The sequence below is a fragment of the Eulemur rufifrons genome, chromosome 30, assembly GCF_041146395.1.
Source record: "Eulemur rufifrons isolate Redbay chromosome 30, OSU_ERuf_1, whole genome shotgun sequence".
NCBI classification, from domain to species: domain Eukaryota; kingdom Metazoa; phylum Chordata; class Mammalia; order Primates; family Lemuridae; genus Eulemur; species Eulemur rufifrons.
The window spans coordinates 63,007,383-63,021,624 of NC_091012.1; the positions used below are offsets into that span (position 1 = coordinate 63,007,383).

Sequence of the window (14,242 nt, forward strand, 5' to 3'; positions counted from 1 at the left end):
GAGAACAGGATTTATAAATGCACCACACTTTTCTATATATTCCTTTTAAATGTCAAGGATTTCAACTGATTAAATATAAACACAGTACCTGAAAAGGCATTGTTAATAATTATTAATGCACATAAAAAATATTTTTAACCTAACTAGATCCAAGCATTGAAAGCATGACTGAAGAAGCCAAATAATACTGTGTGCTCAAAAGTATTTCTTATTCAAGTAAATATGTGGCTAGTATGGTGCATGAAACTATAATCCTTTGTTACCTGTATATTCCAGAACAATAGTGAGAGCCTAAACAGAGAACATTCTAAATCATTTGATAAATCAATAAAAAGGCAACCAAATGAACTTTTATGACCAACTGCTATGCAACTGATTGCATAATAGTGTAATTAATTAGCTTAAGTTTTTCAGACTACTGAAATAAGTGGACCAACCATTTCATGCTCATATTTCAGTTATGTAATCAATCACGTAGTAATCTAACTGGTTAACCTGTAAATATTCTGTTTGGCTATCATTATAAAAATGCAATAGCTCATTATCTATGAGAAAACAATATTTCCTGACAAAGTAATAGAAATGACTATAAATGATGGGAATATCACTAGAATTGAATTTTTGCCCTTTCCAAAATATGTCAGAATAATAAAGAGAATATAGAAAACATTAACCAATTTTTCAAAGTTTTTTAATTATTAACAATGCCACTTTATCCCTTTTTCTTCTTATTCATGCAGTTTCAGAAAACATTAACATGACCCTATTCTCTTTTTATGGTTGTAGTGATTTCGAGAGTCTCAGTCTCGTGGGTATAGAATGCTTGAGCACTGCTGCACTCCACAGGATGGGGAAGGGTTATGAACAGCTTCCTTAAAAAACACACACACACACAAAAATACAAAATAAAAAGTTAGAATTACATTCCTAAAGTGATATATCACTTTCAATAAGGCAGTAGAAAGCAACATCTACCACTAGAATGTTAGAAACCCAAAAAACCCCCAATATTTAGACAGTGTAATTATTCGATCAAAAATATTCCTAAATAACACAAATAGTATACCAGTTTTTTGGCCTTAAAAATGCAAGAAGTTGTTTTGGATCCCCTCTTTTTTCCTAATTTACCTCATTTTGCATTGAAGAAACAGTCTCAGGCTATGTTTATAGGCATAGAAACAGAATCATGCAACTTTAAGTTTGTGGGCCAGTCATTCTTACGTGTAGATGGAATGTGGCTGACTGTTACAAATTTGAAAATTGGAATGGTTCTAAAATACTTCTGCTAACACAGCTTTTAAGCTGAGTCTCTACCACAGGTGTAGTTTTTCAAACTCAGGCCTGGAATGATTTCAATACCAGATCAATGAAAGTGCTTCTCTCTGCTTCTGATTCTTTCTACTACACATTGACAGAAATTCTCTGTGATAGATTGCTAGGTTTATTTTGTGGTTTATGGCTCAGTTGCTGGATAGTTGTATGCTTTAGATGCATTGCTAGGATGAGACATCCATAATTCTGTCATAGTGGCATGAATCTGAATTATGCATGGGGTCAGCACATGCTAGTATTGGAAGAGAATTAAATGCATGAAAACTTGTTACCTCACATTCTCCGTAGAGAAGGCCTGAGTATCTCTATAAAAGGTGTGCAGAAGGCTCTTTTAGAAAGTATAATATCCAAATCAGTAAAAGAATCTGGTTTTCTTTAGGGACACTTATTGGATACTTGAATAGAAAACTAGTACATATTTGAAAACAAAACCTTTGAAAATCAATTCCTTCTTTAATTCATTTGCAAAAACCTAAGTTCAGGAGACTAGGCTCATTAAAAGTATTTATTACACATTTCTGGAACCTAAAGGAGAAATTTTTTGTGTCTCTTGTTCCATTCCAGATGGGGTAAGAGAAACCGCACCCTCCACCACCCGAAGTAATTAAATGGCAATGTATGTTAATGTAGCCTGTAAAATTTGGCATCTCAAAAAAAAGTGGGTGCAAAAAACGTTTAGAGTCCATTTTTTAAAGCTGTTTACAATATAGGTTCTACTAGAGTTAGATTTACTTTATCCCTTATTCTATAAATGATAATATATTCACTTTAAAAAGAAAGCAAGGCTTAGTATGGTAGTTTCATTGCACTAAAAAACAACTATAAATCAGCTGAAGAAGGAGGTCCAATGATAATGTGCACTTCTCTGTCCAGAGAGAAATAAATTCAAAAGAGACGGTTAGTGGCCATTGGAATGATCCATCTATCCCCGCATTTCTGTCTAGTTCTGAGTAGTATGGCTTCACATACTAAAATGTTGAACAATAGAACTGTGTGACTTATTTAAGCTGTTAGGAGAAGGGAAGTATTTTTGTCTAGTCTGTTTTACTATATTATCTGTATTGAGATTTATATTTAAACAAAATAAAAATTGTAAAAATACTTATCCATATACAATTCATCCAGGGACAGAACTGTATCTTATCTTGGTGCTCCCCTAGTTATCTAGCAGAAGACTTTAGAAATGGTTGTTGAGTGAATAAATACATGAATGAAAAGCAAGTATTCAGGTCACCACAAAATAACACTTGAATAATTAACATGGATTAGTACTATAAAATATGAATAAACACTTAAACCCAATACCTCTGCCTTTACAATGACAATGTATTTGCTTTTTAAGAAGTTACAGTCTAGGCACTGCTCAAATGCTCATCCAGTGTTAATTTTCATTAGAAATTATTTAAATGCAAACAATAATATATTAAAGTTAAAAAAATTATTTATACAGTGAACACAAGTTCAGAGACTTACATGTTTATATTTATATTAGAAAGTTTATGTTGCTTGCAAGAGAATTAAATAAAGGAAAACCTGGTTCTATGCATATTCACAGAATGAAGATTTTTTTATGTAGTTAATGAAATTATTTGATTTACGTATCTGGGTTAAAAATAGACATGTCCTTTTTAAGGTTTTCTGTAGGAAAAATAACTATTTTCAAAGAAAATGCAGAAATAGCTACTGAGCTGCGATTCAACCATTTCATTTAGAAAGCTTTTTTTTAGGTATCAGTGTCTTTGAATGTCAGTCAACTCTCAATCTGAATTAAAGGAGCACAGCAAAGGTGTGAATAACTTAAAGCAGCACCCAACCACAAATTAGCTTAATTTGTCTTTAGAATGTGTTTTTATTATTACATTCAAGGTATTCATTTATGATATTCTTAGAATTCTCTTAGAAAAATAATGAAACCTCATGTGAAGACTTAAGTCAGAAGATTCCGGGAAATTATCCAATTTCCCCCATCTTTCCTCCTTTCCATCTTACTCCATGTTGGGAATCTACATGCCAAAATAACCAGTTGGGAAAAAATGAAGAATTCAGTAAATTGCTTTATTTTATTTTTTTGGTTGTATAATGCTAAATACCTGGGTTTTATTGATAATTCTAGTGCAATTTATTACTGTTTGACTGAAATCACTGGTCAATTCGGTTCAAATAAATTCACTTGTTCTGCCTTCTAGATACATGAACAGAATATCCTCTCTTAAATCTTTCTCAGGGTGGATAAACAGTGTTATAGGATGTCACAATTAGAAACTAAAGAAAGCAGGTGTGAATATCAATAAACTAAAAAATAAAACACATTTCTGATAATACAATTTCAGATAATAGCATGGCTCTAAAGGATGCTCAAGTATTTCAGAAAATGTAATAAATAAACCTTAATGCTATCTTCTGTCTTCTATCTTAATTAAGAAAATTTACTTCTCTGCACTGAGCATTTAATATATAGGTACATTATGATCCAAATGGCTTAGTGCATCTTGTGTTCCATGTGGAAAAGTACCTCTGTGTGAGACTTTCATTTAGTGGGTTCTGATAGATATCTGGAATGACAGCATAGCCACAGCAGCTGCCTAAAGATTGATGGAGACAGTGAGAACTGCTGGGGAAACAGAAATTAACTCCATGGTGTGTAAATATGTGTGTGCTTTTAACAAGTGTGCAAATATCACGGAAGATTGTTTAACCAACTTTCTTTGCAAAGGTTATATGGAAGAGTAAATGCATGTATAAAATGCAATGAAACGGGTACAATACTCCTTGAAGTAAATGGTAGGAATAGTCAATGTCGTTTTTATAACATGAGACAATTATTTTGTGAGAAGACATTTTTTAAATGATGTGAATAATGAGAAAATATTTGACATATATTCACCTGTAGACCATTTGGGGTTAAATGAATCTACTATACAAATCAAGATTAAGCTATGTATGCACATTGGGTTGTTTACACATAGGAATCTTTTGCAGAAGGAATCTACTTTTTATTTTCTTGCAGCCCTAAGATCAACAAAGGAGAATTACAGGTACAGATAATGGAAGGAAGAGAATGTGCCAGCAGCTGCCTGCTCCCCAAACCCAGTTTGAAATGTTCATGAGTTACAGAGAAAAGACTACTACAATCAACCAATGTGTGCTCACTGCTATATATCCAGATGAAAAGTGAAAGAAGCAGTGAGATATTTAGGTATTTTATCTAATACATGCCAGATTCCATTGATTCCCTCTTTATAGAGTTAGTTTTGAGAGACAGGACTGATTTATCCATGTTTCCATAGAAACATTTTATATCAGAATTTTGCTGTATGTGTTATATTTTGGTAACATGATTTAAATCCATGTAACAACAAAACTATGCTTGAAAATATACAAATGTTTAAATGAATTATTCCATGATCTTCTGTGTTATTTTTAAATGTGTTCACACAGACTGAGAATCTAATGAAAAATGAGCTGTTAGAATTTTTGTTTTAAGCAATTGATGACAAGACCTTTCTGTTGATTTTTAGAGAAACACAATCAAATTTAACCTTAGAGTTCCACAACATCCAAGAAGTTTAAAAATATTGCTTCTCTTATGCAATGAATGTATAAAAAAACACATGCAAGACTTACAACTTAAGGCATCTTCAATTCTAGCTATTTTTCCTGACAGATATACGAACTATATGTAAATGTCAAGGATTGTGTTTTGATGGTATCAACCCACTCCAAATGTATGGAGGCAAAGTAGAAAAAAGCTTAAGTATTTCCAAACATATTTATGTTTATATAATGTAGATCAAACATCTGAATGGTTAACTGAATTTTTCACTTTTCTCCAGACTTTAGGAGGTGATGCAAAATAACTATGTATACTTTAAATATAATATTGACTAAAGACTAATTAATATTATAACACACTATTCCAGTTCTAAGTTTTACTCACTTATGAGGAGTACGAAGGTCAAGGAACGTTTCCTGCATATCAATCTCAATATCAGAAGGGTTTGTATTTGGCAGTTTAACTTTAACCTGAAAGAGAAAGTGAGAATAAAAATACTATTATCTTGGAGAATAGTTAATTTGAAGAGTGTAAGAATATATGGGGAAAAGAGAACTAATATTTATTATATGCAAACTATGTTCCGAGCTATACCCTATCTTTATATCAATCTTTAGAATCAGGGATTATTATCCCAATTTTACAGATGGCGAAACTATAACAGAGAAATTTAATGAGTGGCCCAAAGGCAACCATCTGTAATTTGACTAAGGTTTATCTAGCTCCAGAGCTATATAGAAACATTTTGTTTACTTGCCTGTAACCTTCATTGTCAGAAGGTATATACTAGTGCATCTGCTAAAGTTGGGGACCTTTAATCACCTTTATATCAGGGGGCAATTTGTATAAAAAATGTTTAGTTCCTATATTGGGTGTAGGTTGGTAATGCCATCTTGTAGTCTCTTGGTATAAACTCCCATACCATATTTCCTAGGGAGGTGTAGGTGCCCAGAAAGGTTGTTATCATAACAAAAGAGAATTAACAATATGACCCCCACCTCCCAAAAAGGACTACTTGTTGGTTTAGTAAGATTTTACTTAGGAATGTCTCATCTCAATTACCACATGACCCAGCACCTCCACTTTCCTGGGTATGTACTCAAGAGCATTGAGAACAAGTGTTCAAACAAAAGCATGTACATAATGTTTTTGTTCAAAGCAGCACTATTCACAATAGCCAAAATGTGTAAGCAACTCAAATGTGCATCAAGTGATAAATGGATAAACAAAATGTGGTATATCTATACCATGGAATATTATTCAGTCATAAAAAAGAATAAAGTACTGTTACATAAATGAACCTAAAAACATTATGATAACTGAAAGAAGCCAGGCACAAAAAGTCACATATAATAGGATTCTATGTATATGAAATGTCCACAATAAGCAAATCCATAGAGACGAAAAGTAGATTGGTAGTTGCCAGGGGCTGGGGAGATGGAGAAAAGGGGAGTAACTGCTTAATGGGTATGAATTATATATTGGTGATGGCTGCACAACATTGTGAATATACTAAATTTCACTAATGGTAAATGTTACACAATTTATATTTTACCATAACACAAAGTCTCATCTCTCTAATTTATATTCTTTTTCTTTTTGATGGAAGTTGATGAGATGACATGATAAATGGTTTCCATAAACAAAGAAACAAAGGAAATGCAACCTAAAGTTCAGGTAAATTATGAAGCCTTCTCCAAAATGAGCTAGAAGACTTGAAATATTAAACATTTGGTGATTTCATGGCTGGAATGGCCAGAACAAAAGCAACAAGTTATGAGGAAAATACATATCAAATAAGTAATGGGAAATTCCTTTTAAGAAGCTTAAAGTAGGCAATTATGTTTTTGCTATATAATGTATGTGGAGCAATATATGTGAATTATATTTTACTGTATTAAATCTGTATATAAACAAAGATTTGTAACTAGAGCTCTAAAAATGCTACTATCTAAATAATTCCTATGGTTAACGTTTTTATTTAACTAAGAATTACCTCCCAATTTATAGTTTGAAAACTCAGATCTCCATAATTAGAGATGCTTTAAGTGAGAGAAATAGAACATTTCTCAAAGAGAATAGTTATAGGTGCTCTGCCTCAGTAAATGAGGGTCTATTAAACAAAGAAATCCCCATTTTTACTGTAGTAACATTTAGGTCTGATAATCAAGTTGAGGTGTTCTTTTTTGTTTGTTTGTTTTGTTTTTTTACTCGCCACTATACTAATGAGGAGGGAAGAGATGTTCTTTAACATCTCATGTTGATTCATGTCACATAGCCCACAGGATACAAATATTTGTTTCTTTAGTCTGAAATGTTTAGACCTTTCAAGGTAAAATATTATTTTTGCAGGGTTAAAATGATAATTGAGAGAGGAAAAAATATGACATGCAAAATTTAGATACAATTTTTGGGTAGATCTTTGAAGTGGTTCTTAAAATCATTTGCTGTTCTAGTGAAGGATAATTCAGAAACAACTCACTAATTTTTCCTCTTAAGGAAATTAAAATTGTATACTAAAATGGTTTCAGATAAGGGACAAATTAGATGGAATGGTACACATTAATATCTCTCAAGATAGAAGATTCAACACGCCTGGAGCTCTGACTTGGGGGGAAAGGCGGTACAGGAGCAACATATGTAACCTGCAATTCTGTATCCCCCATAACAAGATGAAATAAAAAAAAAAAGATAGAAGATTCAATGCAGAATCTTAACAGAAAAACAACTCTTGAAACATAAATCAGACTTCTTCAACAATAATTTCAACGACTACCTGGAAAATAGACACGGCTGTTAATGGACCTATAACTGATTGTGCTCAAGACTTAACTTGTTAAACATTAATGAATACAGGATGATGCCACTGACCAAACAATTGAAGGGATTGATGTTCCTCTCTTTACATGGGATGCAAATTGAATTCATTTCAAGGAATGAATTATTTTAATATTAACAGGTAAACTAAGAAAAACTGCTAAAAATTTCGCTGGGAAACTTTCAACCTTTTGGGAGGTCAATCTTTGGAGTCAAACTTGGTTTGACTGGTTCTGTCACTTATTAGTTATTGTTTGTTGGTTACCTATTTTTGCCCCTCCCAAAATTTATGGCTCAAAAAAATTAATATTTATTATCCCACATAATTTCCATGGATCAGGAATTTGGGAGTGCCTCATCTAGGTGGTTCTGTCTTAAGGTCCATCATGAAGTTGTATTCAAGATATTGGCTGTGGCTGCAGACATCTGAAGTTTTGACTGGGGCTAGACAGTCTGCATCCAAGGTAGCTCACTCACATGGCTGCTGGCAGGAGGCCTCAGCTCTTTACCACATGGACTTCTCCATAGGGTTTCTTGAGCATCCTTATAACATAACAGCTGTCTTCTCCCCAGAGTGAATAATCCAAAAGATCAAAGCAGAAGCCTTTTAAAAAACATAGCCTCATAAATTACACTGTTTCATTTTAAAAAATATTTTGTTGGTTACACAGGCCAGCCCTACTGAACATGGGAGGGAACTATAAAGGAAGAATATCAAGAGATCAGAATCATTGGGGGCCATGTTGTAAGGTGACTACCACAGTACCCATCACTAACTTTAGTTCAGCATTTTGGCCTTGTAAATAAAAAGTAACAGGAAAAAATTCCACTAATTTAAGGTTTGTAAGATCCCTTCTTCCCATTTTCAGCTTGTCTTCAGGCAATTAGTCAAAAACTATTCAGTCTGTCTCTGGGAATTTACTTTGAAGCTTTCCTGGAGAGAGGTAAAGGTAGGTCAAAGTGCTTACAAATTGTTTTCATGGGCTTTCATTTATTCCCCTATATGTTTTGTAACAGAGCTGGCACACTATACCAAAACCTTTGGAGGGAGTCATTATTGAAGGATTATCACTGTGAGTTTTAAATCTCTTCTTTCTTGTCTTGTTCTTAGGAGAGATTTATATGACAAGATGGTTCCTAAAACATCATATTCCTATAATTTGTAAGCAATTACCATACGCTCCCCAGCTCCTCAGATAAGTGTCTTTGGTAATATTGCAAGATGATTGAAAACTGACATGAGAAGTTCAAATAGCAAGTGTTCCATGGAGGGCATCCATTCTAGGTTTCCTCTTGAACTGTCACTTTGTCACCACCAGAAGTGATGACTAAATGAAAAAAAAAATCTTATGTGTAACTTGGCTGGTCTGCACTATCTTCACTTCTTAAGAAGGGTTTGAGTTGATACTTAGGAAGATATTCTAAAATAATTTATGGGTTCTAGATATTATACAAATATTTCTATTTGGCAGAAATATAGCAACCACCTCCAATAAATTTGATTCTTAGGAAAGAAGTTAAGACTATTTGAGTTTCTGATTGAAAGGTAACAACATTAGGAAATTTTGATTAACAGAAAAAATTTGGGTAGGTTTTATTCTGAATTGCTTCAGTGATTTAATTTCTCATTGTTTAACTATGGAAACATGTGTGAGATATTTTCTCACTGCAGCCATACTAAGTATTTCATAAAAACTCTCATAAATAATGATGATCTATATAAAAATGAAAAAAAAGGTTAAAGGTAATGGATCCCTACTTTGAAACTATATAAATATTTACCTCTGAAGAATAAAAATATAGAGGTATATATTCTCCAAAACTAGGGCACAAAACCAATAGATCATCTTTTAAAATTAATGGATAAATTTCCTATAATGTTACCATTTTGAAACAGTCCAGTACTGTCTTTTTTTTTAAGTAGGTCTTAGACTCAAGACTCCTCTCCTGTCACAAGAGTAAAGAGTAAGCTCAGTTCATTCTGGAGTAAGAGCATTCCTCCATACATCCAATGGCACCCACCCTCAGCCCATGAACACTCACAGCCTCACCACCACTGTCTGTTTTGAGACCACCAGAACTAAATTCATTATACTTTTATCTCTATTTTTCAATAACCACAGAAAGCCTCAGACTACCAAATCATTTCTTATTGCATAATAATTACCACATGGATCTTCATATCTTCTATTCTGTCTCCATTTCCCACCCCTCATCCAATCCTGAACCTTTTCCGTTAGGTCCTCTGGAACACACAGTACATCATCCCTTATCTCTTAAGCTTCTTTAAATATTCTCTTTAATTTCTTAATGGTCTAACTGAAATCTGGATCCCCCCACCCGATGACACTGCTTCCCTTGTAGTCCTCTTGGTTGGTGCCTGTTATTTTCTCCCATCTCCCTCACATCAATGGCTCTGCTCCTTCCTTCCAGTTTTAAAACAAAATCTCACATCCTCCATTACGCTAAGTGAAAAAAGCCAGACACAGAAAGGAAAATATTGTATGATCTCTCTTATATGTAGAATCTTTTAAAAAAAAATGGTGAATACATAGAAACAGAGAATAGAATGGTGGTTACCAGAGGTGGGGTGGAGGATGGGGAGATGCATATTAGAGAGTACAAAGTTTGGGTTAGTTAGGATGAATAAATCTCTAGATATGAAGTACAGTATGAGGACCATAGTTAATAATATGGTCCTGTATATGTACTGTATACTGGAAATTTTCTAAGAAAGTAGAGTTTAGGTGTTTTACCCATCCTCCCACAAAAGGTAACTACCTGAAATGATGAGTATATTAACTGGCTTGACTGTAACAACCATTTCACTATGTATATTCATATCAAAACATCATGTTGTATATATCTTAAATATATACAATAAAAATATCATGATCTCCCACTATATCTCACCCATTACTCTTCTTGTTGGAATCATCTACCAATTCCTAGGACACTCCTCGAGATTTCTTTAAGAATATTTTCTTGTTGTCTATTGATATTTCTAACATTACCTCCTGTCTTAAATCTTGGTGATTTAAATATTCACTTAGATAACCTTTCCAACATCCAAACCTCACTTCCACAAGTCTTTGCTCAAATATTGCCTTCTCAGTGAGGTCCTCCCTGATCACACTATTTGAAATTGTAGCCACCACCAATGCTAGTACTCCCTATCACTCTCCCCTTCTCCTTTTCTCTTCACCTTATAATGTACAATACAATTTATGTGTTTATGTTATTTCTCTCTCCCATGAGAAGGTATGCTCTGTGAGGGCAGTGATATTTGTGATTTGTTAACTAGGGTATCCTCAATGCTTAGAACAGTACCTGGCACATAGTAGGCACTCAACAAATATTTGTTGAGTAAATGAATGAATGTAAGGATGGTTCCATATTATAAAATTTATTAATATAATTTGCCAATAGATCAAAAGTAAAAAAAATCATATGATCTCCACAAATGATAAAAAGACATTTGATCAAATTTATCATCCATTCTTGCTTAGAACTCTTAAAATCAGAATAGATGAACAGTGCCTTAACACACAACCCAAAGGTCAGTATCTGACTGAATGAGGAAACACTGGAACGGTTCTGATTAAAGTGATAAATAAGAAATAATGTCCAGTATTCACTACTATTACATAATATAGTTCTGGATGTACTAACTGATGTAATTAAATATGAAATAGGAGATAAAATTTTTGGAAAAGAGGAGATAAAATTATCATTATCTGAGGGAAGAGCATTCTAGGTGGAAAAAATGGCAAGGAATTGGGAAATAACCTGGCATATTGAAGGATCAGAAAGAAGGCTAAGGTGAGTAGAACATAACAAACAAGGAAGAAAATGCAGCACTGGATAAAACTGTAAATGTAGGTAAGGGTTAGATCATACAGGGCCTCATAGGTCAAGATTAGGAGTCTGGATTTTGTTCTAAGTGCAGCAGGAAGCCATTGAGGGTTCTAAGCAAAGAAATGACATGATCTGATTTACTTTTGAAGAGGATCTCTTATACTCTGTGTGGAAAGGCTGTAGGGAAGCAAGAGTTGAAGCAGGGAGATGAGTCAGAAGAGAATCATAATGGTCCAGATAGAGATGCTAGTGGTTTGTAAGATGATAGCAGTTGTGGTAATAATGAAAAGTAGATGAAGTTAGAATATATTTTGAAGATAGAGCCAGTAAGACCTGCTAATAGATTGAATATGAGGTATAAAGGAAAGAGGAATGAGAGGCGATTTAGGATTTTAGCTTGAGCAAAACTGGGTGAATGTTGTTGCCATGAGGAAGATGAATGAGAAAGAGGTTTGGGGAAAGCAATTAAGAGTTCTGTTTTGGACATGTTAGGTTTGAGTTGCCTATTAAACAAATGGGAGGTGTCGTGTAAGTAGCTAGTTATATCAATCTAGGGCTTATGGGAGAGGTTAGGACTAGAGAGATAAATGGTATTTAAAGCTATGGGACAACATGGAAAGACAATAGAGAAAAAAGACACAAGTCAAAGCTTCAGAGAACTTAAGGCAGCAGAGGAAGCACCAGTAATTTGGGAGAAAAGGAGAGGAGGAATGTCCAGTGATTTTGGAAGAAAACAAGGAGGGGGGGCATTAAAGTAAAGAGACAACAATGTTTCAAGAGGAAGGGAGTAGTCAACAGGGTGGAATGCTGCTGAGTAGTCACCCTCACATCTTCAATCTTTCTTTTTCTAATCAGTGTTTCTAAACTGGAGGGATGCAACAGTAACATTTGGTACAGGACAATTCTTCATTCTTGAGGACTGTCCCTCTTATTGCATCCCTGGCCTTGAATACTAAATGACAATAACATCCTATACTCATTGTAACAACCAAAAATGCTTCCACAATTTTCTGAAAGTCCCTTAGGGGTCTATACCATGACTACATTTTACTGTTTATTAGTTCTGGTGACACACAGTAAGAACCAAATAAATATTGCATGAATGAACAAATGGATTGTTGTCATCAGCTGAAAAACATACTTAAGTCTCTCCCATCCTCAAAACCTCCCCTAAATCCTGCCTCCGTCTTAACAACCATCTGTCTCCTTGCTCTTCTCCTCATCTCTGCTAAACTTTCTCAAAGAAAAATCTGTATTTGCTGCCTTCTCTTCCTCATATCCTATTCACTTCTCAGCTTTCTTCAGTCCAGCATTTGCTATGCCACTGAAGCTGCTCTCTTCCAAAGATCACCAAAAGTTTCTTAACTGACAATCTAAAAGTTCCTTCTGCATTCTAATCCTGCTTTACTTCTCTACTGCAGTAGATACTCTTATGGTTTCCCTCCCATCTCTGAATAACTCTTCCCAGTTTCCTCTTTCTTTATTCACCCCTCAAGTAGTAGTATTTTCCAAGGTCAATCTGCAAATCTGCTCGCATGGAGTCAGAAGTTTTTGCCAGCTCCAGCTCAAGGACTCTGCACCATGTGATTTAGATGTTTTGAGGAAACTCCTCAAAATGACATCATCAAAATATGAAATTACTGATTTATTACCAAGTCATGTGTATAAGACATTCTTCACCTTTATTCCCTCCCTGACCTTAAGCCCACCTCAAACTCTCTTTCCAAATTAAGTCTTTCCCCCCAATCTCACTATCTTTATCTCATTATGGGGACTTTTATTGTTAACTGTACTGATTTTGGTATTGTTTAAAAATTTAAATGTATATTATTTTCATAATCAGAAATATATTAAGTCTATACAATTAGATTTACTTTTAGGAAAGTATTCATTCCCACCACCACCATTATGAAGGATTGTTATGATATTAACTATCAAGGTATGTATATTACAGAGAGAACTATTAGAAATTTAGTTGAAGGTTTACTGTGCTGCCTGGAACTGATAATAAAGAATTATATTACAGGCTGGGCATGGTCGCTCACGCCTGTAATCCTAGCACTCTGGGAGGCCGAGGCCAGTGGATCGTTTGAGCTCAGAAGTTCGAGACCAGCCTGAGCAAGAGCGAGACCCTGTCTCTACTAAAAATAGAAAGAAACTAGCTGGACATCTAAAAATATATAGAAAAAATTAGCCGGGCATGGTGGCATGCCTGTAATCCCAGCTACTCGGGAGGCTGAGGCAGGAGGATTGCTTGAGCCCAGGAGTTTGAGGTTGCTGTGAGCTAGGCTGACGCCATGGCACTCTAGCCTGGGCAACAGAGTGAGACTCTGTCTCAAAAAAAAAAAATAATAATAATAATCATATTACAGCTCAAATATCCTTCTCCCTGCCACATGGTCTGATATATAACCAATCAAACAAGGTTAGCATAATCAGGAAGCCTACCAAAAATTCCCCAAATTACAAAAATAGGTGTCCATCCTCTAGAATTTTAAGTGGAAAGGAAAATCCATTTCATTATCAAGTAGCCAGATGTATTTATTCATTAAAAGCAAATGAATATAACTGTTTTAACCTTAAGAGAGAAATCAGGATTTGAAAAGCAGACCATTCCAGAAACAAGTGAATTCTTAGAGGATGAGCAGACACTTTGTTCAGAATGATTGATAGCCCTTTCTG

At 34.4% G+C, this 14,242-nt stretch overlaps 1 protein-coding gene across 1 annotated transcript in view; it reads right to left on the bottom strand.

Annotated features, from left to right (window-relative positions):
• Positions 1-763: 763 nt before the first annotated feature.
• The window catches only part of DNAAF6 (dynein axonemal assembly factor 6), a 29,566-nt gene continuing 16,087 nt past the window's right edge, over positions 764-14,242 (bottom strand). The window contains 2 exon segments of the mRNA XM_069464224.1: positions 764-872; positions 5,270-5,355. Of these exon segments, the coding sequence (XP_069320325.1) occupies positions 764-872; positions 5,270-5,355 (195 nt within the window).